The 24906-nt window shown below is 48.4% G+C and overlaps 1 protein-coding gene across 1 annotated transcript; it reads right to left on the bottom strand.

The window, feature by feature from the left end:
- Positions 1-20445: 20445 nt before the first annotated feature.
- Positions 20446-23415, bottom strand: LOC141983514 (lymphocyte antigen 6E-like). Its single transcript, XM_074946713.1, has 3 exons — positions 23364-23415; positions 21218-21337; positions 20446-20603 (listed from the first exon to the last, which is right to left on the bottom strand). Exons 1-3 carry the CDS (start codon positions 23413-23415, stop codon positions 20446-20448), a joined length of 330 nt encoding a protein of 109 aa, XP_074802814.1.
- Between the last annotated feature and the right edge of the window lie 1491 nt (positions 23416-24906).

The following is a 24906-nucleotide window of genomic DNA, read 5'->3' as shown; positions in this document are numbered from 1 at the left end:
CCACCTGCCCAGAAATATTCAGTGTAGCCCACACAATTTTATCATGAGTTTTGTAATGTTTGGTACTTTTCTTCAAGCCCCAGCTCCTGGAGGCATGTGATTGTGAGACAATCTCAACTTTGGTCTGGAAAAAAAGAAAGTTTCTCACCCTCATTGTTAGGGAGAAAAGCTTGAAACAGCGATTCCCTAATGTCTCAAAAAACAGAGGTCAAATGAAAACATCCCTGCATTTATTATTTGTAAAATCTCATGATTTTTAAGCCATTCTCAAGATTTGTTAGGGTGCCTGACTCATGATGGTTTTGAATGCTTGGGGTTGGCAGCACAGCTGAAACCTGTGCTATGGGATGAGACATGGTAGGTGAATTTTCAGGAGGGACAGTTGGCTTTATAATGAGAAGCTAGCTTCAACCTTTACTGTGGAGAAGTTGTGATCATTCATCTCACTAAACTATCCGTTGCCATCTTTGTAGTCTCTGTGGCTGATTTTTATGAGCATGGGCTGTAATAATTATGGCCTTGTTCCTAGATGAGAGTGGGTGAAACTCACACCTGGCCATATGCCCTCTATGACTATTCCAGGCTTCCCCACCCCACCCCATCACATCCCACCGCACCCATGGCTCATGTTGGAATAACAAGCCAGAACCTGGTTTCAAATGGGAAGGGAGCTGGATGTGTCCCAGTGGAACTGGGGACCAGCCCTGTTTGGATCCAGAAACCTGTCACACATACAGCAATAGACCTGAGCAATAGCATGAACAAAGTCCTCGGGAGGAGAGGAAAGGTAATGAAATCTCAGTCCTGAGGTGTGGAACAAACATCCTCACAAGACATGGGTGTTAGTTTGGTCTGGTTGCATAAGACTTTGTTGTTCTTTGATGCACAAGCCCATAGGGTGTGGAAGAGGTGGTCACTCCAGTAACTGCTAGGTTGAAACCATCCCAGCCCCACCAAACAATTTCTGATGAAGTGAGCTGTAGCTCACGAAAGCTCATGCTCAAATAAATTGGTTAGTCTCTAAGGTGCCACAAGTACTCCTTTTCTTTTTGCGAATACAGACTAACACGGCTGTTACTCTGAAACCTTTCTAGGCAGTGAATTTCCAGCAAGCCGGCAGAGTTAATGAATGAAGGAGGATCTCAGAAAGCACAATGGGACTTGGCACTGAGAAGACTTTAAGGCCAGAAGTGACCATCATGATCATCTAGTCTGATCTCCTGCACATTGAATGTCACGGAACCTCACCCACCCACTCCTGTAATAGACCCCTCACCTCTGGCTGAGTTACTGACATCCTCAGCTCTTGATTTAAAGACTTTAAGTTACAGAGAATTCACCATTTACTCCAGTTCAAACCAGCAAGTAAGCCGTGCCCCATGCTGCAGAAGAAACCAAAAAAAACCCAAGGTCTCTGCCAACCTAACCCAAGGAAAATTTCCTTCCCGACCTCAAATATGGCGATCAGTTAGACCCTGAGCATGTGGTTGAGACCCACCAGCCAGATACCTGGGAAATAATTATCTGTAGTAACTCAGAGTCCTTCCCATCTAGTGTCCCTTCACTGGCTGTTGAGGATATTTGCTCATAGCAGATGTGGATATGCCATTGTAGACAACCTCACCATACTATTTTCTCCACCCTCCTCAAGGACAATGCAGCCATTAAACAATGTGTGACGGGGCAAGGCCAGATGGCTGTGGAAAAGTAGTGGGAGACAGATATATTAGCTCCAGGCTAAACAAATCCCTGGTACCAGGATAAGTGAAATGGCAGCTGCTCCAGGTCAATTAAGACACCTGGGGCCAATTAAGAACTTTCCAGAAGGCAGGGAAAAGGCTAGGTTGATTGGGACACCTGAAGCCAATCAGGGGCTGGCTGAAACTAGTTAAAAGCCTCCCAGTCAGTCAGGTGGGTGTGTATGTCAGGAGCTGTGGGAGGAAGTTGCGCTGTTGGAGAGGCTGAGCAGTACACACCATATCAGGCACAAGGAAGGAGGCCCTGAGGTAAGGGTGAAGTGGAGCTTGAGGAAGTGAGGGCTGCTGTGGGGGAAGTAGCCCAGGGAATTGTACATGTCATGTTTCTAAAAGGTCAGCTACCATAGCTGATACTATTAGGGTCCGTGGGCTAGAGCCTGGCATAGAGGGTGGGCCTGGGCTCCCCCCCCCCACCTTTGCCCCCCGATTAATCACTGAGACTGGGAGACAACAGAGACTGTGCAAGGAAGGATAACTTCTCCTCACCTCCCTCGCTGACTTTTGATGAAAATAGCTCAGTAGACTGTGACCCTTGTCTCTGTGACCCTTGTCAGTGAGCCTCTGAGGCTAGCGAAATCCACCAGGAAACACGGGACCCACGGAGGCAAGGACAGAGCTTTGTCACAAATGCTGGAAGGAGCACGTTGAGATCCTACTAAACCACGAATCCACAATCTCTGAAAACACCGAGTCTACTCCACAATGCTCAGCAATGGAACACTGTGCTAATCCCCCATTTTCTGAGGAAGTCCGGCATGCCATCACCCAGACAAAAAAATCACAAGGCACCAGGCCCAGACGGCATCCCAGCTGAGGTTTTTAAAGCTGGTGGAACAATGCTCCAGCACAAACTTTGTCAAACTCCTTGACAAAATCTGGATCTGTGAAGAAATTCCACCTGACTTTAACAATGCCAACATTGTTACAATATGCAAAAAAGGGGACAAATCTTTGTGCAGGGACTACAGAGGTATTGCCCTCCTCTCCATCGCAGGGAAGATCCTTGCTCGAATCCTACTAAACTGCCTTTTCACCCTTGCCGAGGAACTTTTCTCCAAATCACAGTGTGGGTTCAGGCCATCCCGAGGCACAACTGACATGATGTTCATGGCACGACAGTTTCAGGAGAAGTGCAGAGAGCAACACCAGGAACTGTTCATGGCATTCATTGATCTAACCAAGGCCTTTGACTCTATCAATCGTGATGCTCTATGGAAGGTGCTGTGAGGTTTGGCTGTCCACAGAAATTCATTTCCATCATCTGACTACTCCATGATGGGAAGACTGCCACCATTCTGTGCAACAGCTCAGGGACCAAACCACTCATCATTTGCACCGGTGTCAAGCAGGGTTGTGTCATTGGTCCAACACTCTTCTCCATTTACCTTGCCGTGATTCTGATTCTCATCCGTGACCGCCTTCCTGATGGAATCGGGATTGAGTATCATATGGATGGTCAACTCCTCAATCTCTGACATCTCCAAACAAAATCTAAGACCAAGAGAATTGGCATCACTGACCTTCAGCATGCAGATGACGGTGTCATTCTCACAAACACAGAGGCTGACCTGCAAAGTACCCTAAATCTCTTTGCGGATGCCTATCACAGCCTGGTCTGTCTCTCAACACTGGGAAAAGCAAGGTACTCTACCAGCCCTCACCTGCACAAACTACTCTTCGTACTCTACAAATCACCATCAGCAGAGAACCGTTGGAAAATGTGGACCATTTTCTATACCTTGGCAGCCACCTCTCCCAAAAGGCCAGCACCGACACAGAAATTAAATACCGGATCCACTGTGCCAGCACATTCTTTGGAAGACTACTCAAAGGAGTCTTCAATGATAGGGATCTGCAAACAGGCACCAAGATCTTGGTTTACAAAGCAGTTGTCATCTCCACCCTTCTCTATAGGTGTGAGACCTGGGTAATTTACAGACAACATCTCAAGCGGCTGGAGTGGTTCCAACAGAGCTGCCTCAGGAGGATTCTCAGGATCCGCTGGGAAGACCAACACACCAACATCAGCGTTCTCTCTGCAGCCAACATCAGCAGTATAAAGAAGAGCAGGTCATGGAACACCAACTCCGCTGGGCTGGCCACTGTGTACGAATGCCTGACACTCGCCTCCCGAAGCAAGTGCTCTGCTCTCAGTTAAGTCAGGGAAGAAGGGCTCGCTGAGGGCAGTGAAAGCACTACAAAGGCATACTGAAAGTACATCTAAAAAACGGAGGCATCAACCCAACAAACTGGGAGGACTCGGACCTGAACAGAACACAGCGGCGCCACCCCATACATCAAACCACAGCTCACTTTGAGGAGAACAGATGTGCTCACGAGACAGAGAAGCGACAAAGGAGGAAAGAAAGCACACAACAGTCTAGCCAACAACTATGTCTCCTCCAAGATTACACTTGTCACTTCTGTGGGGAAATCTGCAGGGCACGAATTGGGCTCCTCAGCCACTTAAAAACCTACCAATGAACCCGTTTGGCAGACCTCATCCTCCCATCGGGGGATAGCCAAAGACTATTCCCTCCATAAACCTATCCAGCTTAGTCTTGAAGTCCGTTAGGCTTTTTGCCCCTGCTGGTCCTCTTGGAAGGCTGTTCCAGAACTTCACTCCTCTGATGGTTAGAAACCTTCATCTAATTTTAAACCTAAACCTGTTGATGGCCAGTTTATATCCATTTGTTCTTGTACCAACACTGGCCCTTAATTTAAATAATTCCTGCCCTCCCCGGTATATCCCTCTGATGTATTTATATAGAGCAATCTTATCTCTCCTCAGCCTTCCTTGTGTTAGGCTAAACAAGCCAAGCTCCTTAAGTCTCCTCTCATATGGAAGGTTCTCCATTCCTCTGATCATCCTAGTAGCCCGTCTCTGCACTTGTTCCAGTTTGAATTCATATTTCTTAAACATGGGAGACCAGAATTGCACAGTTATTCCAGATGAGGTCTCACCAGTGCCTTGTATAATGGCGATAACACTTCCCTGTCTCTACTGGAAATTCCTTGCCTGATGTATCCCAGGATTACATTAGCTTTTTTCATGGCTGCATCACATTGACAGCTCTTTGTCATCCTGTGATCGACCAATACCCCTGGGTCTTTCTCCTCCTCTGTCGCTTTCCACTGATGCTTCCCCAGTTTATAGCAAAAAAAATGTGATGTTAGTCCCTAAGTGCATCATCTTGCTCTTTGTACTATTACATTTCAACCCGTTTCTATTCCTCCATCTTTCAACGTTGTCCACATCTTCTTGCATGATATTCTGGATCTCTTGTGTATTGGCAACTTTGTGTCATCTGCAAATTTTATTAGCACACTCCCACTTTTTGTGCCAAGGTCATCAATCAAAATGTTAATTAAGATTGGTCCCAAGATCTACTGCATTTCCTTTGTCTAGAAAGTTGGTTATTTTCTCAAAGAAAAAGACCAGGTTGCTCTGGCACGATTTATTGTTTGTAAAGCCATGATGTATTTCATCCCAATTACCATGTAGCTCTATGTCTTTAATTACTCTCTTTTTTACAATTTGTTCTCAGACCTTGCTTACAATTGAGGTCAAACGAATGGGCCTGTAGTTTCTTGGGTCACTTTTTCCCACTTAAATATAGATGCTGTAGGTGCCATTCTCCAGTCATTGGGTACAACTCCCAAGTTTATGGATTCCATAAAAATCTTTGCTTTGGGGCTTGCAATTTCATGGGCCAGGTCCTTTAATATTCTTGGATGGAGATTATCCAGTCGACCCTGATTTGGTCTCATTAAAACTGTTTGAGTTTGACTTCCACGTTGGATGTGATCATTTCCACTTCCATACCCGTGTCCCCATTAGCCACCCTGCCACAGCCCCCAGTCTCCTCATTAGCCTTATTAAAAACTGAGGCAAAGTATTCATTTAGGTGTTGGGCCATACCTAGATTATATTTAATCTCCACCTTTGTCCTCAGTATTTAGCGGTCCCACTTCTTCTTTCCCTGTTTTCTTTTATTTATATGGCCAAAGAACCTTTTACTATTGGTTTTATTTTCTTTTGCAAGGTACAGCTCTGCTTGGCTTTTAGGAGTTCTCACTTTTCCGCTACACTTTCTGACATCCAAAAGGTACCTTTTTCTGTGAATCCATCCCTTTTCCCATTCCTTGTAGGCCTTTGCTTTCTCTTAATAGCCTGTTTGAGCTGCTTGTTCATCCCGTTTGGTCTGCAACCCTTCCCTGGGAGTATTTCCCTTTGCTTCGGATCTGGGGTCCAGTTAATTTCTGTAATTTTGACTTAAAGTAATTCCAAGTCTCCTCCACTTTCAGATATTTGACTTCTTCAGTCCAGTCAGCTTCCCCTAGCTAATTCCCTTAATTTTTGAAATCAAGGACCCTAGTTTGTGACCTGTTTTTGATTATCCTTCCATTTAGTTTAAACTGAATTAGTTCATAGAGTCATAGAATCATAGAATATCAGGGTTGGAAGGGACCTCAGGAGGTCATCTAGTCCAACCCCCTGCTCAAAGCAGGACCAATCCCCAATCAAACCATCCCAGCCAGGGCTTTGTCAAGCCTGACCTTAAAAACTTCCAAGGAAGGAGATTCCACCACCTCCCTAGGTAACGCATTCCAGTGCTTCATCACCCTCCTAGTGAAAAAGTTTTTCCTAATATCCAACCTAAACCTCCCCCACTGCAACTTGAGTTCATGATCACTTGAACCAAGGGTGATCTCTAGAGCCAGTTCTTCTATGAGGTCTGCGCTACTTACCAATACCAAATCTGAAAAGACATCCCCTCTTGTTGATTTAGTGGCTATTTAGTGAAGAAATCTGTCAGCTGTCACATCCAGGGATATTTGAGCCCTTCCATTATTAGTAGAACTTGTCCTCCAGTCTACAGCTGAGAAATTAAGGTCTCCCATAAACACATAATTCCCAGCAGTATTTATTTCATTAAAAATATTAAAGAGCTCTCTATCTATATCCACACCGGACTTTGGAGGTCTGTAGCAAACCCTAAGCACTATCCCAGTGGAGCTGCTGTTACCATTCTTCCCCAAAGTGATTTTGCCCCAGACAGATTCCATTTTATCCATGCCATCACTTCTAATTTCTTTAATTTACCTCATAATTAAGGTACCATGCTACTTCACCACCTTTTACCTTTATTTCTGTCTTTTCTGAACAGCACATACCCTTCAATCCCTGTACTCCAGTCAAGACGACCATTCCACCATGGTTCCATTATCCCGATAATATCTGGTTTCACCACCTCCACCAGTACTTCCAGTTCCTCCATTTTGTTACCCAGGCTCCTTGCATTGGTGTGCAGATATTTTAGTTGTTTCTGCTTGGCCTTGCCCCAGTTTCTCACCAGATTTACTGCCTGTATCACCTACCTGATGGTTACTGTCATTGGTATTGGTGCTATCTTTCCTCTCATTGTCCATTCTTCTATCCTCTGTTGTTCCTTTCTCCATTACTGTAGCCTCTTTTCCTTGGTTTTCCTCCCTCTCAATATTAGAATCAGGCATGGAAATTGCATGAGCATCTCCCAGCCGTCTCCCCCAAATTCCTAGTTTAAAGCTCTTTCAATTGGTTTTACCAACATGTATCCAAGAAGTCTATTTCGCTCCCTACTCAGGTGGAGTCCATCCCATGAGAACAGTCCTCTGTCCGTGAATGCATCCCAGCGGTCGCACATCCAAAAGCCCTCCTTATAGCACCAGGGCCTGAGTCATATATTCCCAAATATCCTGTTGAAAATTCCCCCTCAGATCTGCGCTGATGGATTTACAGCCCTTTCATTCACTTTCTGTGACTATTCATACAATTTGTTTCTCAAGAACGTTCACAGAAAGGGAAGTTGTTGCGAATATTTGTGCAGGTGACTCCACATAGCATGTGGTTGTCTTGAGAGTCGGTTGCGAGCCAGAAGGCTGTCCAATCGGGGGCCGGAAGTAATACAATGTGATTTTAGGTGACCAATCACTCAACACAAGCGCTGAGTTTGAATAGTAGAGGCGGACAATGTGGGACGGAGTGGTCCATGGGCTGAAATTCCCCACAGAGATTCATTGAGCCTCTGCAAACAGCAGAAGAATGAGTTAAAAAAAAATCACAGTCTGTGTGCAAACAACTCTGAACTCACCCAACCAAGGAGGAGTTGTGACCTATTCACCTAGATCTGACCTCAGATACGTGCAGGATGTTACATGCAGCAGGGCCGTAGTTTGACCCTGGTTGATCTGCTACAGGACTGAAATGTTTAAGCCATGTTGGAGACAACTGCATTTGTATTGGTAATGTAGATGGAGCCCTAAAAGTTTATTTCTAGAAGGGGTTTCTTACGTTTCCTATTGTCACAGGGGAGGCAGGGCGTTGGGGGGATGGACGGGGAATTTCTCTCTCTGATGGAGAGAGAAGCCCACAAAGTTCTCCTCCTCCTTCCTGGGTCCAAACTAGGCCCAAAGGAATGTCCTCTTCTTTCCATTGTGGTAAACAAGCCACTCAGCACAGTGTCAGCTGGCTGTTGTGCTTCTTCACACAGAGCAAAATCCGTCTGACTTCAGTCTGAGAAGAGTTTAAGAGCAAGGAAATCACAACAGGAAGGGCTTCTCCAGGAGAAAGCACTGTGTGCGTCACCTCTGGAATAGGCTGCAGCAACTCTGCAGACAAAATGGCTGCTGTTTCCCCTTGGGCAGGATTCTTCACATAGGAAACCAAAGGCAGCAACCTTTCAATGCACATGGCACTGGCCACTCCTTTCCATTTCTTCCTTTTATGAGCAACAGCAGGGCCCTCCAGTGTAATGAACCTGCACTGCTACCCCAGCCACTCAAAACCTTTCCAGTGTAGTTCCATTTCCCTGAAGCCCTGATGGATTAATTTGTAGACTCCGACTGTTTCTGAGTTTCAGCTGTACCTAATTCTGATGGGTGGTAGGTGCCTTCAGAGTATTTCTATATGTGATTACGCTAGGAAGCCGTTTCCAAAGGGTGACTTCTGGCAGTTCAGGGACAACATAGGCCATCTCAGTGTTTCCCCATTGTAACCTCCCTGGCGCCTGAAACCTTTGAATACAGAAAGCTGTCATGCCATGTTGCTGTGAGTTACCATAGGCTTACACCTCTTTTGTTACCGGGATTTGAGCTGAGCATGGCTGGTTTTGGCAAAAACTTAGGCAGGAAGGGAAGGGCCCTGACAAACTACCCTGACTCTGTCCAGACAAAAATTGATTATCATAAGCAAACAGCTGGTTTAGCGGATTCTTGGAAACAGTGGGCAGAGAACAGTATCTTGAGGAGCTTCCAGAGGAACTGAAATCATAAATAACTGAATATGTTGCAAAGCAACAGGGATGCTATGGGGGACTGAGGAACTAGCCAGCCAATAAATAGATAGAAGGCCATTGTCTATAATCTATGATAAGGGCAAAGGGTGTGGATCAGCACATCCAGTATAAGAGCCTGGCTTAGTATGTCCTGTCATGTGCCCCTCCAGTGTTTGGCCCTCTGGTAACAATAACTACCTGCGATTAACACAGTTGAAGGGGCTTGTACTGTGAATGCAGAGGGTCCCAGGTTCAAGTCCCCTGATAACCCTGGTGTCTATAGATGCCATACGGAGCTGTGATTCATTACACAAGTAGCTCCTTTCCAAAGTGGGATCAATTCTATACAGCCTGGGGAGTGCTTCTGTGTAGCCCATAGGACAAGCTTGCCTTCATTATATTCAGCAGTAATCCAAGGAACCTACAGGCCTGTCTCCTGTAAGATAGTAGCTTCAGCAGTTAGCTTGGGGCCCATGACCTTTGGTGATTTCCATGGGAGCCGAGGAGACTCAGAACCTCTTAGTAAGTGTTCAGCGCCACTCAGGATCAGCCCCTAAGCCAGATTCATTCAACCCCGGCCCCCCCCACGCACACACATACATGTTCAAGGGCCCAAGAGCAGGTGATTGGAAGTTCTGTCTACCGGCAGAGGGAGGGCTAATGACAGGATCGCTCCACCCCAGAAGCTGAACAAAGATCATCGTCCGAGGGCGAGGGGAGCAGCATGGCTCTGGCCGGGTCACCTAGGGCCTGTGGGCAAGTCTGAGGTATCCCAGCAGGTCTGAGGGGCAGTTCAGCAGCATTGCGTCAATTGCTTTGCGTCTCTCTGCTGCCTGTAGTGCCCTCTGTGCATCCCCTCTTGCTGCAAATAAGCCATTTGCCACAGCTACCTTGGGTCCATGACCCACCGTACTCAGCTCCCCTGGGGCTGGGCTCATCCGCCTGTGAGTTAGAGCAGCCTCAGAGCTGCTCTAGATTATGCCTGACTGCCAATGGCCTTAAGGGGCTGTTCCACATAGCCATGTAGGCACTCTCCAGCCACACTCATCTCCGCCTGGGATCCCCTGGAAATCAGTAGGGAAGTGCCATACAAGTCACTATGGCATCTCTGAGTCACCTGGGATCCTCCTCCCCGCACCCAGAAGGAATCCTCCATGGGACAGATCCTTTCCAGCTGCCTTACACCACTCAAAGCAGCACAAGTCAACTGCAGCAGGGCCCAGGATCCTGTTAAGGGAGCACAACCTATTTGCTTGTGATTATTGTGTTTTCATTAGCTAACAAATTATAATTCTTCCAGGCTGAAGCCATAGCAACGAAAACAGGAACAGAAACAATTCCATACGCCCACTCTGGCTGGGTCAATATTGTGGGAGTCCCCTCAACCACCAGAATGGCCTAGATCTTACCACATCAGCATTCCATTAACACAAGTCCTTTCGTATTGCACCACAGAGGGTCCAAGGTGACACGCATTTATATTACTCGAATGCCTCGAGGCATCATTGTGTTAGATACTGTACAAATACATTGTAGTGAGCCACGGTCCCTTCCCCGAAAAGCTTATAAACGAAATCAGTACAACTGACCGAGGGTGGATTGTAATCCTCATTTTATAGATGGGGACATGAGGCACAGAGAGACTATGACCCAGACCCTCAAAGATATTTAGGTATTTCACCCCCATTGATTTCAGTGGGACTTAGGTGCGTAAATATCTCTGAGGATCTAGACCAGAGGTCCCCAAACTGTCGGGGGGGCATGGAGGAATGTTTGAGGGGGCACAGCTAAGGCCCGAGCCAGCTGCACAGGGGGTGGGGAGGGAGCACCATCCAGCTCTGCTCCTGGCCCCAGTCCCAGCTGCCAGCCACAGGCCCAGAGCTCTGCTCCCAGACCTGGCTGCCAACCCCACGCCAGAGGCTCCACTCCCGGGGTCCCGGATACCGGCACCGCACCTATGACTCCACTCCCGGAGCTCTGGCTGTCAACCTCAGCCCCAGTCAGGGCTCTACTCCCAGCCCCAGCCCAGCCCCCAGCTGTGGCCCCAGCGTCAGCCCCCTTACTCCTGTCCTTCCCCCCTCCCTGGAGCCACATCCCCACTCCAACCCCAGGGGAAGTGCAGACGGGGGTACGGGAGGCATGACCCTGAAAAATTTGGGGACCATTGATCTAGATCTAAGTGACTTGACCAAGGTCAGCCAGGGAGTCTGTGGCAGAGCCAGGAATTGAACCCAGGGGTCCTGAGTCCCAGCCTAGTGCTGTAATCGAAAGATCATCCTTCCCCTCTGGGTGCTTTATAGATGTAAGAAAACAAAACCTCTGCCGTATTCTGGCTAAGAAAGGAAACACAGCCAGTAAATGCACCAGATCATGGGGAACCGGAGGGGATGGAGAGCAGGGATTCAAACCCAGGGGGCCAGGAGGAAATGTGCTAGGGATTCCCCCCCTTTTTTTAACTTGTCTTGTTGCATTACTCATTAACTGGCTTTTTGGTCGCTGCAATGGTCAGGTGCGGACACAGCAATGGAGGAACTGCTAAAAGCAGAGCCAGTTGGTTTTGCCGACGCTTGTGGTTTGATATGAAAAATGTTCAAGAGATCAAATAACCAAGCTCAGTCACCGTGTTGTCTAAAGACAAAGCAGCACAATGCAGAAAAGAAAGAGTTAAAGCCATGCCAATCCTTCTGGGAAGCTTGTGTCTGCAATGTGCATTCACCTTATCCAGGTGAGCTGGTTATATACACTCTCAACCCAGGAATAGGTGTTAGGGGTAGGGTACTAATATGGGATAGATTATATTGAACATGGGCATTGGGTAGCCGTGCTAAATTGTAATATGCTCCCGCTTGCTGTCTTAGGCTAAGGTGCGAATCCCTTAATACCCAGCATTGAATAACTCAGCATTTGGCAGAGGCAGGTAGGAAACCTGTCAAAGGCAAGATACATGGATGTTCTGCCCTGGTACAAGCTAGGGAGGGACTTTCACAGGCAACTGGTTTGGAATGTAGTATGCAAATCCGAGATAAGGACTGGGTTGGCGTGGGACCAGGAAAACAAGCTAAAAAGCTGATGGATAAATGTCAGTCGTAGGTGGCGTACAGAGTGCTTTTAGCTCATCAACTGCTGATATAAATCTAGGTAATCTGGGGGTGTACTTCGAAAGAAGTGAGTTTTAAAGAGCGAGAACTGTGGTTGCCAGGTGGCTGGGAGAGGAGAGACTCTCTCCATGTGTAAAAGCATTGGTGACAGGTGTGAGGGTATCTGGTTTGAGTCTTTGATTCTCAGGCTGGGACAGCTAGCAGCTCCCAAGAACCCTGTGTTGGCCTGCAGCTTGGATGCAAGAAACAGGCAAGTATCCATCTTGGTGGTTGCAGAGGAGAGGGTCCATGCCCCATTTTGGAGCAGCCATGTGGCTGCAGTCAGGCATCCTGGGTGGAAAGCTGAGGGCCTGGAACCAGCTCTCTGGAGCAAAAGGCTGCAGGCGCTCTGCTCTTAAAGGGGCAGTAGCACGTTAGGGGCTTTCCCTTCACCCCCTCCCCTGGTTCTTTTCATGCAGACAGAAAGCAGACTGGAAATCCGAAGTGCAGGCAATGCAATGTTTATTGGGGTTAGTTTCAAGCAAGCATATCCATGGCTCTGACACCACAGAGCCTTTACCCATGTCCCCGTTCCCTAGTCCCACCTCGTCCTTCTTAGCAGGCCCAAATATACCTGTAGTGCACACCCCTGGTCCAACCGCTTACAGCTTATGGTCATGGTCCGTTTTGGAGGGTTGTGAGCCTGGGTCCCGCCACTTTTGTATCCCAGGGGAGGGGTAAGGAGTGTGGTTATGTACTGGCCAAGGCCAGGCTTTCCTTTGGCTTTTACTGTTTCTTATGCGCACCCACCCACCCTCTTGCCTCTCCTGCCTGGTTGCTGGACATCAGCTTGAGAAAGGAGCCAGGCAGCCTTCCAGTGTATGCTCACATACTACACTCCCACCAGGCCCTGTGGCACTTTTAACTCTATCCCTTAGCTCTTCTCATTGTACTAACAAACCCGTCTGGCTGGGCAGAAGCAAGGCACTGTCTTTGTTCTTTGTTCACACAGATTAGCAGGGATGTAAGAGTCAGACCCAAAATTCTCTCTCAGGCTAGCAAACAGGCCTATGTACCAACCCAGACCCAGATTGCACTGCTGCATGCAGAGCCCCCTAGCCCCCCAGCAGCTGGTTGGGCTAGATCAGCAAAGCTGGGGCCGTGCAGCTGGACCAAGACATTTTGCCACCCGCTGCAGCAAAAGATCCCCTTTGCTAAAAGGCATGCAAGTGCGCAGGCGGTGGAGACCCGCCCGAGCGCCAGCCTGAAGGCTGAGCCCTGCACATTATGCCGCTCTACTTAGTGGAGTTGAGTATTTTGCTGGAATCCCATGTTTTAGCAGCGAAATCTGCCGCCTTGCTGCCAGCTGCCTGGCTTCTGGGTCCTGGTGCAGGGCCTCAGCCACCGGCCAGCCTACCGGACTCTGCCTCAGTTGCCAGATGGCCCCAAACAGCAGAAAAAAGGGACCATTTGGCCACCTGGCCTGTAGTAAACTCCTCCTCCTGATCCACTCAGCCAGCTGTGTCCCCTGCTGCTCTATGGAAGGCCTATGCAAGGCCATGGGCTCTCCCCCAAGTGCAGCATGGGGTGCCATTGTGGTCAGCAAAAAGAAAAGGAGGACTTGTGGCACCTTAGAGACTAACAAATTTATTTGAGCATAAGCTTTCGTGAGCTACAGCTCACTTCATCGGATGGTCAGGTGGCGTTTTCAAAGAGTATCAAGGGGGCAGGCACATGTTCATCATTGTGCTGTATTGAAAACCGTGTTAAAATTACAAGCAATCACTTTACATTGGAAAGGGTTTCCTGGTCCTGCTTGTAGGCTAGGGTGCTCCGAGGCAAGCATGCAATCTGGGTCCTCAACAGTCTGCAAAACAGCAGTCTGGAGCAAGGTGGGAGGAGTCGTGCCTTGCTGTCATAGGGAGCAGCCTGCTTTGTCTCTCTCTGTATTTGGTTGCAGTGTGTTAGATTTCTGGATTCTAAGAAATAAAGTCGTGTTGCATTGCAACTAGGGCTGTCAAGTGATTAAAAAAATTAATCACAATTAATCATGCTGTTAAGAATGGAATACCATTTATATAAATATTTTCGGATGTTTTCCATATTTTCAAATATATTGCATTTTGACAGTGCAAATATTTGTAATACAAATAATATAAAGTGAGCACTGTATACTTTGTATTCTGTGTTGTAATCAAAATCAATATATTTGAAAATACAGAAAAACATCCAAAATATTTAATATTTAATAAATTTCAATTGGTATTCTATTGTTTAACAGTGTGATTAAAACTGTGATTAATCCTGATTAATTTTTTAAATCGCAATTAAATTTTTTGAGTTAATCGCATGAGTTAACTGCGATTAATCGACAGCCCTAGTTGCAATCTTTCAGGAATTCATAGATTCATAGATTCCAAGGCCAGAAGGGACCCTAATCGCCTCTATAACACAGTCCAGAGAACTTCCCCAAAACAATTCCTGTAGCAGACCTTTTAGAAAGACATCCAAACATGATTTAAAAAAGACTTGGACTTTTCAGCTTGGAAAAGAGACGGCTAAGGGGAGATATGATTGAGGTCTATAAAATCATGACTGAGGTACAGAAAGTAGATAAGGAAGTGTTGTTTACTACTTCTCATAACACAAGAACTAGGGGTCACCAAATGAAATTAGTAGGCAGCAGGTTTAAAAAAACAAAAGGAAGTATTTCTTCACACAACGCACAGTCAACTTGTGAAACTCCTTGCCAGAGGATGTTGTGAAGGCCAAGACTATAACGGGCTATTAGCCAGGATGGGCAGGGATGGTGTCCCTAGCCTCTGTTTGCCAGAAGCTGGGAATGAGCCACAGGGGATGGATCACTTGATGATTCCCTGTTCTGTTCATTCTCTCTGGGGCATCTGGCACTGGCCACTGTTGGAAGACAGGATACTGGGCTAGATGGACCTTTGCTCTGACCCAGTATGGCCATTCTTATGTTCTTATGTAAAAATTGTCGGTGACGGGGAATCCACCAGGAAGGACCCGTGGTAAATTGTTCCAATGGTTAATTACCTCACTGTTAAAAACTTGCACCTTATTTCCAATCTGAATAGGTCGAGCTTCAATTTCCAGTCTTTGGACTGTGTTAGACCTTTCTCAGCTAGATTGAAGAGCCAATTATTAAATATTTGTTCCCCATGTAGGTACTTACAGGAAGAAGATCTTTGGGGAGAGGGGTTGTCTAACTGTCTGTGTGGATGATGTGAACTCAAGGGCGCCCGGACTGGCAGGGGTGGGAAGGACAGGAGGCCATGGCCCCATCACTTTTAAAAGGGTACAAGAGCAGGGGCTCTGAGAGAAGGGGCGACATGGGAAGGCAGGGCCATGGTTCGGACGCCTATTTCCCCCCCCACACCCATATACTTTTAGGGAGCTTCCACTGTTCCTGTGTGAACATAACAAACATCAGCCTCAGGTCTGCCACACAAATGGATCAAATGATTCTCCTAGCCTGGCAGGCCTTCTTCTGGCTGCTGCAGGTCTCTGCTGTCTTCACGCATGCTCCAGGAGCCTTTCCTTGTGCCATTTCTGCTACTCTGGTCCCTGGCTGGTCCTGCTGCCTTTGCCTTGTGGAACACCCCGTGAGTCAGTTTAGGGTTCCGTCTGCAAACAGCCCGTATTAACAAGCATTGTTTTACCAACCAGTCACTGTTTGGTAGCAGTAGCACCCCCCCCCCTCCCCCGTGGAGTTCTGCTTGCTTTTTAGTTACACTTTGGCTCCAGCTAATCTCGATTTTCAAGGGGAAGGTTTTTCTCCTGGAAAATGCCACCTTGTTGAAATCGAAACTTTCCACGGGAACATGTCCATTTTGACCTCATTTAATTTTGAGGGGAACAATGGAAACAAAGCATTCAGGGTATGTCAAACCATTCCATGGTTGACATTTTGGGAATGGACTATTTGGCTTTTCGGTTTGAAATTTGTTTATAAAATTAGAAATGTTTTAAAAGGTCAAAATCCAGCCCTTTTGCCAGATCAAAGCAAAATCTTTCACTTGATCCCAAATGAATTTTTTTCAAATCTTGTGTTTAGTGGGACGTCTTGGTTTTTGTGCTCCAGTTCGGAATGAATTTTTTTTCAAGATGTCAGGATATCCTGCAGAACACAAACTCCGGTTCCGGACCTGTTCTGCTCTGGAGGGGAAAGTCTCTCTTCCCTGATCAGACAGGTCCTTCAATCTGCGTTCCCATTGCATGTCCCTGAGCTGTCAGATGCAGCGTGGCCCTTAAAGCCATCTTTCTCATAGACTCATAGACTTTAAGACCACAAGGGACCATCGTGATCAGCTAGTCTGACCTCCTGCACATCGCAGGACACACGACCTCACCCACCCGCTCCTGTAATCGGCCCAGAACCTCTGGCTGTGTTACTGACGTCCTCAAAGCTTGACTTAAAGACTTCAAGTTCCAGAGAATTCACCATTTACTCCAGTTCAAACCAGCAAGTGACCCATGTCCCATGCTGCAGAGGAAGGGAAACCCCTCTCCAGGGTGTCTAGCAAACTGACATGGGGAAAATTCCTTCCTGACCCCAAATATGGCGATCAGTAAGACCCTGAGCATGTGCGCAAGACCCACCAGCCAGACACCTGGGAAAGAATTCTCAGGTGTAACTCAGAGCCCTCAGAGCCCTCCCCATCTAGTGTCCCATCACGGGCCGTTGGAGATATTTTTTGCTAGCAGTTGCAGATCGGCTCCACGCCATTGTAGGCAGTCCCATCATCCCCTCCCCTTCATAAACTTATCAAACTCAGTCTTGAAACGACATTCCTTTTTTTGCCCCGCCAGCTTCCCGTGGAAAGCTGCTCCAGAACTTCACTCCTCATATGACCCAACCTCCAGCCCAGAGGCACTGACTTTCTAATGTGCCTAGGGGTGCTTGATCTCCACTCTGTCCCAGGCCTGGCTGGCTAGAAGAACAATACCCTGTACTTTTCCGTTCAGTGGACAGCTACTTTACATCTTGTGATCTCCGAGCACTTTGCAAACATCAGGGCGAATTCAGCCTTATGCAGGAAGGCGGCAAAAAGCCTTGGCACCACTTCAGTCCCACTTAAGCCTTCAAAATAGGCATTTTATAAATGGGGAAACGGAGGCATAGAGCTTTACCCCATAACAGAACCCAGATCTCCTGGCTCCTTCGCCTGTTCCTTAACCATCAAAGTCTCTTTGATTCCAGTTTAAATTCAGCAGTTAGAGCTAGTGTCTCTCCGAGGCTGAGAGCCACTTGTTGCAGGTGGGGTAAGGGGGGAGGGATATACTGGCAAGGAGCCAGTTACAGTTCTCTGATTTCATGGACCAATCTGCACTGGCATTGGCCTGGGCCTTTGTGTGAGCTAGAGCAGCTTAGTGGCTGCTCTAATTTATGCCAGCTAGCTGTGGTGCCTATGGGATCATACAGCAGGTGAAGACTGGTGGACTCTAGTTGCCCCTTCTTGCCCCCAACACACGAATTACACTGGTGAGGGGCAGACAATGTAAGAACTGCCTATTGTGCCCAGCTAGTTTTCAGGTGGACCATCGCCGTCAGATTCTGGCTCCTTTGAGCTGCTTAAGCAGTACATAGGAGCCAATATTCAGAAGAGAACCTGGCCTTTTGTCTTTAAATATGCCCATACCTGTTTTCTTTATGTGACACTGATGACAGCATAAAAGAATCACAGAGAAACTGTGATTTCAGCAAAGCAAAAATGATTTTTAATTGCAATCTACAGAACAAAACCTGACCAGTTATAATTCTAGGACAGGTATCCTCCAGTGCTATCAAATGTTGGCTGCATTTATTATCTGTTACACACATGGGATTCCATAGAGCTTTTGCAGAGCTTCACAGTGCAAGGATACAAATGGTATGCTGTAAAAGGTACAGAAAACACTTGACACACGTGAGTGAATTAAAACATTCAATCACGAAGAGCAATGCCAGAGGGAGAGGGAGGTTAACTGCTTCAGGGAAGGGAGAAAAATGTGCATTATTAGATGATGTTTCAAAGAGCTCAAGGGCTGATGCACTGGTAAAAGATGGCTGTTCCACATGGCAGGAGCTGCGGAGAAGAAGGCACTCACGCCAACAGCTTTGTGAAGGTGACAAGGACCAGAAAGGCCAGGGTTAGGGGAATGGAGGGAGCCAAATGGGTAGCAGACTGATGAGAGAGGGCAAATCCTGGAAGATTCCTGCTATACAGAATCACAATCCATCTTAACCAGGAGTCATGTATTAAAGTAGAGAGCTACAATCCCAGACACAAAGCAATAGGCTTCCACACAACTCAGGTTCTCTCTTTGTCTCCCTTGTTTACCAGGGGCCCACCCTCAGTTTGCAACTCTACACAACACAGAGAGACATCTAGTGGCAGAATAACATATTGGATGAAAACATGTTACAGATGGGGGTTTTTTTACCCACCAGGAGGGCAGTTTTGAACTGGGTCCTGAAATGAATGGGGAGCCCAGGTTGTTGTTTGAGAATGCAGATGGTGAGCTCACACATCTTGCAGAGGAGAAGCCAGCACATGTTGGAGTCCTGGCAGCTTGGATTTGGGGGGGAGGGGGAATTGTACGAGTCCAGGCAAAAGAGGAGGTGGGATTTCAGCAGAGGAGGGGCCAAGGCAGCAGCAGGGTGGCAGTGGGAAGATCTGCAGCTGTGGGAAGAGAAGGAGGGCCCAGGGTCCAGGATCATGGCTATGAACAGCAGAGACAAAAGAGAGGTGTGGGTCAAAGAAGGAGCAAGAGGAGCAGAGCTTGGCTTGGCAATGCCGCTCTCGCACAGCTGTCTTGGAGGCCCCTTCAGTCCCGCACATGGTGCTGAATCTGGGAGTCTACCCACTCAAGGCACGCAGAGAGGGGGACGATGGAGGGGTTAAAAATGCATGCAGAGAAGTGCATCTATATAAAGAGTGTCACCACAGCTAAACAGGAAGTGGCTGAGAGGGAGGGGGAGCTTGGCCCAGAGGAAGAGGAGCAACAGGATTTGGTGAGAGAGGTGTGATAGCGGGCAGCGGCGTTCTGACAGAAGAGAGCCAGGGATGGCCGCCCGGCTAAGGCAATGGGGTAGGAAGAGGTCGAACGATCCACAGGGCTGGAAGCTGCCCTGAGGTGAAGTCTGAGGCCCAGCCACTTGGTTGTAATAATAATAACCCTCCCTAGTGCTTATCCCACGCTTTCCATCCGTCCAGCTCAAAGCGCCTTGCAAAGGAGCTCAGTCCTATTGTCCCCAGTTTACAGGCATGGAAGCAACTTGCCCAAGGTCACCCAGCAGGCCAGGGGCAGCGCTGGGAACAGAAGCCAGGGTTTCTGAGTCCCAGCCCAGAGCCTTCTAGCAGGCCACACTGCCCCTCCTGCTACAGTCAACCCGGGGCCAGGATTTCAAAATCGGGGCGGGGGGGATGCTCCCTTCACCAGCTGCAGACAGTGAAAGGATGGGGAGGGTCTTATGATTTTGCCTACGAATTTTGCTTCCTTTTCCACCATTGAGTTCACAAACCATCGCGATGGACTCAAAGACCTCAAGCTAGGTAGCTTAACGAAGAGAAGGTTCAGAGGTGACTTGATCACAGTCTAAAAGTTCCTGCATGGGGAGCAAATATTTAATAATGGGATCATCGATCTAGGAGAGAAGGGTCTAACATGAGCCAGTGGCTGGAAGTTGAAGCTAGACCAATTCAGGCTGGAAACAAGGTGTACATTTTTAACAATGAGAGTAATTAATCATTGGATCAATTTACCAAGGGTCATGGTGGATTTTCCATCAGCGGCAAGTTTTAAATCAAGAGGGGAGGTTATTCTAAAAGATTTGTTCTAGGAATTATTTGGGGAGCAATTCTCTGGCCTGCGTTATCATAGTGTGACACTGACTAGAAATGTCTGTAGGAAAGGAAATATAGAAACTGGCTGGGATTGCACCAGAACCCCTTTCTGCAGAATACCACTCAGCATCCTCCTGCCCCGCCTGGCCACAGACGGCAGCTCTGTTCAGCCCAGTCCAACGCCTAAGACCGCACAATAGAAGACTCCGCATCTTCCAAGAGACATGCCAGGTGACAGAACACCAGTGTGAAAGGCAACAGAGAAGCTATTTGTTCAGAAGTTTTGAGGCAAGGCCTGGCTGTTAGGATACATCGTTAAACCCAATGCACAGAAGGTGTCGGTCTCTTGCTGGGGAAATCTGAGCAGGTTCTTCAGGGTTAAAGCCCCTCTTTTCCCAGCACATCACAGTCCAGCTCTAAGAAAGGCCCAGATCCTCTTACCCCATCACTGAGGACCTGGTTTGGGTGGCGGCTTCCCACTCAGGTTGCACAAGGTGCTCTGGCAGCAGGTAGTGGAATAGGAGGCTAAGCCCAGGTTGATATTGAAGTGCGGGCAGATTGGGGAGCATTTCTTGGTGATTTGCCTCCTGGCTGCCCACATCCCTTAACCAAGGAGAAGAAAGAGAAAACTATTATTAAAAGGTCTCCAGGTTGATATTGAAGTGCGGGCAGATTGGGGAGCATTTCTTGGTGATTTGCCTCCTGGCTGCCCACATGCCTTAACCAAGGAGAAGAAAGAGAAAACTATTATTAAAAGGTCTCTCCCTGAGGTCTCAGAGCCTTTGCAGGAAAGGATTTAGATCTAATCTCCAGGAGACTACAGTAAAATTATCCCTCCATTCACCTCACTCTAAACCTTCCAATCCCCCTCTCTCTCCACTCCTTCCTCTTCTTCTCTTTCCAAGGCCCTGGCTTTTGCCTCTTCTTCCAATCTCTGGCATCCCCTCCCTTCTCCAGACAGATTTAACAGGAAGACAAAGGGGCTGAACTGACCCCTCTGGGGATGGGTTCAAGGTGTAACACTGGGATCTGGATTTCACACCCCACAAAGGTTGGGGTATTTGAACCAGGGGTGCTCCTTCAGCCCCGTAAGGTTCTCCACCTTCCTAACATGCGTCTCCTGTGAGGTAAATAAATCCTGGACCCGTCCCCTAGGAAAACCCCACTGTTCTCCACGCTCCGGGAGTCATTCCCTAGTCAGCAATCCTGGCACGTACCAAACCCCACAAAACCAACAGTCGTCAGGCAGTGCTTGTCCGCATCCGAGCACTTTGTGATCTTCAGACAGTGCCAGTTGCTGGACTGGTTTTCACAAGTGAAGCACCACAGTGAGTCAGCTGTGGAAGGGAGACATGGAGGAGTTAGACATGTAAAATGGTGTGGCCACTCCAGCAGCCAAGTCCCCTCCTTTACTGTAGTGTCAGCGAGGAGTTAGCCCACTGACGCCAGTGCAGTGAGACACTGAGGTGAGAGGAGAACCAAGCCCATGGTTCTAAATCAATCCACCCACCCTGTAACAGCTGCCCTTCGGCCGTGCTCCCAAACTGTAGTAAAACTACCCTCTCACACTGGATTGGGGGTGGGGAAAGCATTCAGTGCATCGTACCACCGGAGGAAAGCTTAGAGAGAAAAGATGTCCTTGTGGTTAAAGGCAGAGGAAGCCAGGAGAGTCAGGTTCTTCCATGAACTTTGTGACCATCGCTAAAGCACTAAGGGCTGATCGGAAGCTCAGTGAGGACCATGGGCGTCTTTCCATTGACGCCCATGGGCTTTGGATCAGGCCTTTAATTTCTCTGCCTCCCAGTTGGCCAGCTGTAAAATAAGGCTAATAATGCTCATTTTCACCCACCCATTGCCTGGCTTGCCAGTTTAGATTGTAAGCTCATCCGAGCAGGGACTGTCTCTCTGTGAGGGGGTTTATAAACCCCATCCTGCCATGGCAATAAGGGATTCAGAGATGGAGTAGACACCTCCTCAGCTGCGTCTTATTGGCGAGCCACCAACAGCTGGGCGAGAGCTTGCGGTCCAGGCAGAAGGGGTCTGCCAGGGAATCTGAGGGGACACTGTATCAGCTCAAACCGGCAGGAAGCAGCTCAAGGAGTTGGTCTGCGAAAGTAGGCTGGAGGCAGGTGAGGAATATAGTGACCTGGCTGGAAGGCTGAGTCATGAGAAGGGGCAAATCATTGCAGGCTCTGAGGGGCTTTCAACGGGGGGCTCTGAATCAAAGAGGCTGCCTTACCCCCAGCTAGCCACAAGGGGGGCGCACTCTCTGGTGAGCGACCCCCTCCACGCTCTCACTATGTACCTGTGCAACGCCTGGCACGAGGGGGCCCTGACCCAGGTTGGCGCCTCTAGGTGTGACTGTATAGCAGAAATAATAAAAATACCAACACAAACTCGCTCGGACACCGAACCAAACCACTCGCAGGCATGGAGCCAAACCCCCTTAAAATCACCAAACCGACAGGACATAGAACTGATGTGAACTAACCAGACCACCGCATGTCCCCAGGGCCACACACTGAACTCAATAGAAAATTTGCCAATGCCTTGAACAGGAAAAGAGTCAGCCTCCAAGCCAGAATTAATTATGCAGCAACTCCTGGCTTTGTGCCCCGCGCTCAGCCCACAGAAGCTTTTAAACAATGCTGGGTTTGACTTATCGGAGCCCAGAAACCTAGCTGAAAAATGCCCTTTTCGGGGATGCGGGTGGAAACTTCTTCCTCTTTTCTCCCATCAAAAACATACTCACTTCTGGGCTGAGCTCAAACATCGGAGCCCCCGTCGGCTCGCAGGCAAATGAGTGGAGACAACTGAGAGCAGGGCTTTCCCACAGCACCTCCCGTCGCCCGCCGCATCTCTGCCGCAAACGCTATGGCAGCACTTCATACTTTTGTTGCTAGCCCAGAGGGGAAGATGCTCCCCTGATTCCCCATCTTCTGGATGAAGTCGTACAGGGGGCCACAAAATCCACGGAAACCCTCTACTGGGCTGGGGAATGTGACCACCTCGGGGGGAGGGGATTTGGGTCCTGCCCCGGTGGGATAGGTGCCCCTGGAGAAGCAGCTCCTGCCCCCAGAGGTGTAACAGAGGTGCGGGGGAGATGGGTGCTGCCCCTGGGGTGTGGGAGATCACAGGAGCTTATCTTGTGCGGCTCCAACCCACTGGCTCTCACCACAGCGCACCCATGGGGCCCTGCCACCATGCTGCCCTGCCCCCTTCCTTGCCCTGGTTCTGTCAGCGCCCCTAGCTGGGCCGGGCTGGGTCTGGTGGGCTGGCAGCATCCCCTGGACCCCCCGTTGCTCAGCCCCGATCTGCATCTTGTTTGTCTAGCAGCACAGGGAGCCTCTCTCGACGTCTCACCTTGCTCTGCGCACAGAATGACGGCCAACAAGACAGCCAGGACAACCTTCATCTTCCCTGGATCTTGGTCTTGTCCTGGTGTGAACAGCTTCTCCCAGGGCAGGATATAAATCTCCCTGGTCGGATTCAGTGACGAGGGAGACAGCAATTTAGAAGGCTGGGTCCCGCTGGGGCAATGCTCGGGTTGGGAGGGGTGGAATGTGTGTGGGAGGCTCAGATCCGGCTCGCCCTGTGCTGGCAGGGTGGTGTGAGGGGGCCGGTGCAGAGTGAAAGGTCCTGACCCCTGATTGCTTTTGTTTCTATATGTCGCCATTCTGCCGGGAGGCATGAGCAGCAACCAGGGCTGGGTTCAGCGTGCAGGGGTTCCTTTGAGAATTACAAAAGAGAATTGGGTCGGGCCCAAACCCAGCAATCTGGGAAAACAAAGCCCCACCGCTGGGCGCTTCTAGGAGGCCATTTTGCCCCACTCGCAAGCACAGAGTCTAGGTATAATGAAAGAAAACGTATTAAAAGGCAGAGGGAATCCGGCATTAATGTGGGAAAACATCACCACCACAACTCCGAAGCATGCAAACCATAAGTAAACACCCACCCACAGTACGCTGGTCAGCGTCCTTTGCCTCAGTTTCCCACCTTGCAGTATGAAAGTCCGACAAACAAATGCCACTCCCCTTTCCCTCCGCTGCACCCCACTCCCCGTTGTTTGTCCAAAGTCAGCAAAGCCCCAAATTCAGGCGTTCACGTGGCTTCACAAAGCCCTAAATGGTTTGTACAGGGTCTGATTCAAGCCAGCAGAATTCCTTCCATTGATTTCTATGTGGCTGTGGAGCAGGGCCCACTCGATTGGACACTATTGTAGGTAGGGACTGTCTCTCACTATGTGTCTGTATAGCACCTATCACTGCGGTGGCCCTAAGCTCAGCCGGAACCTCTAGACACTACCATAATACACATAAATTATGGCAATAGGAACAGTTTCTAGATTTCTCTGCTGGAGTCAGGGCATTCTCAATAGAAGCCCCTCAGCTCAGGAATTTCCACCCCAACAATAGGTCCAGCCAGAGTCCATCTTTATTGACCGAGTGTGGGCTAGACTTGACCGGCTAGAATTGAGGCGTGTAGAAAAAAGGGCAAGGTGGGTGTGGTCTTAGTGTTTTCTGGTGGCATTTCTTTTTCTGTCTGCATGCATGAATATCATGTTTCAGTAACACACATCATCTTGGGGTACATTTTAGAAGCCTTAAATATTCACAAAATCAAAATTGTTCCATCCACCAGGAAATGCAAGAAAAAATATAGAGTCTCCAACTCTAACAGTTTTATTGCACATCTAGTGCTATTTGGTATTTTAATTAAAGCTCCTGCTCTTGGATTCATGTTATTTCATGAAAGCCTCTGCTTTCTTGGGGGGAGAAAAGGAAGCGTATAGCCATCACAGCTGCAGAGAGAAGCTTGAAACTTGAATGAAGTTCACTCTAAAGGCTCAATCACCAGAAGGCAAATATAACGAACCCCTTATTTTTATTTTTTAAAAAATATGATT

Source organism: Natator depressus, chromosome 2, assembly GCF_965152275.1.
Source record: "Natator depressus isolate rNatDep1 chromosome 2, rNatDep2.hap1, whole genome shotgun sequence".
Taxonomy (NCBI): Eukaryota; Metazoa; Chordata; order Testudines; family Cheloniidae; genus Natator; species Natator depressus.
This window is presented reverse-complemented; position numbering and strand designations above follow the sequence as displayed.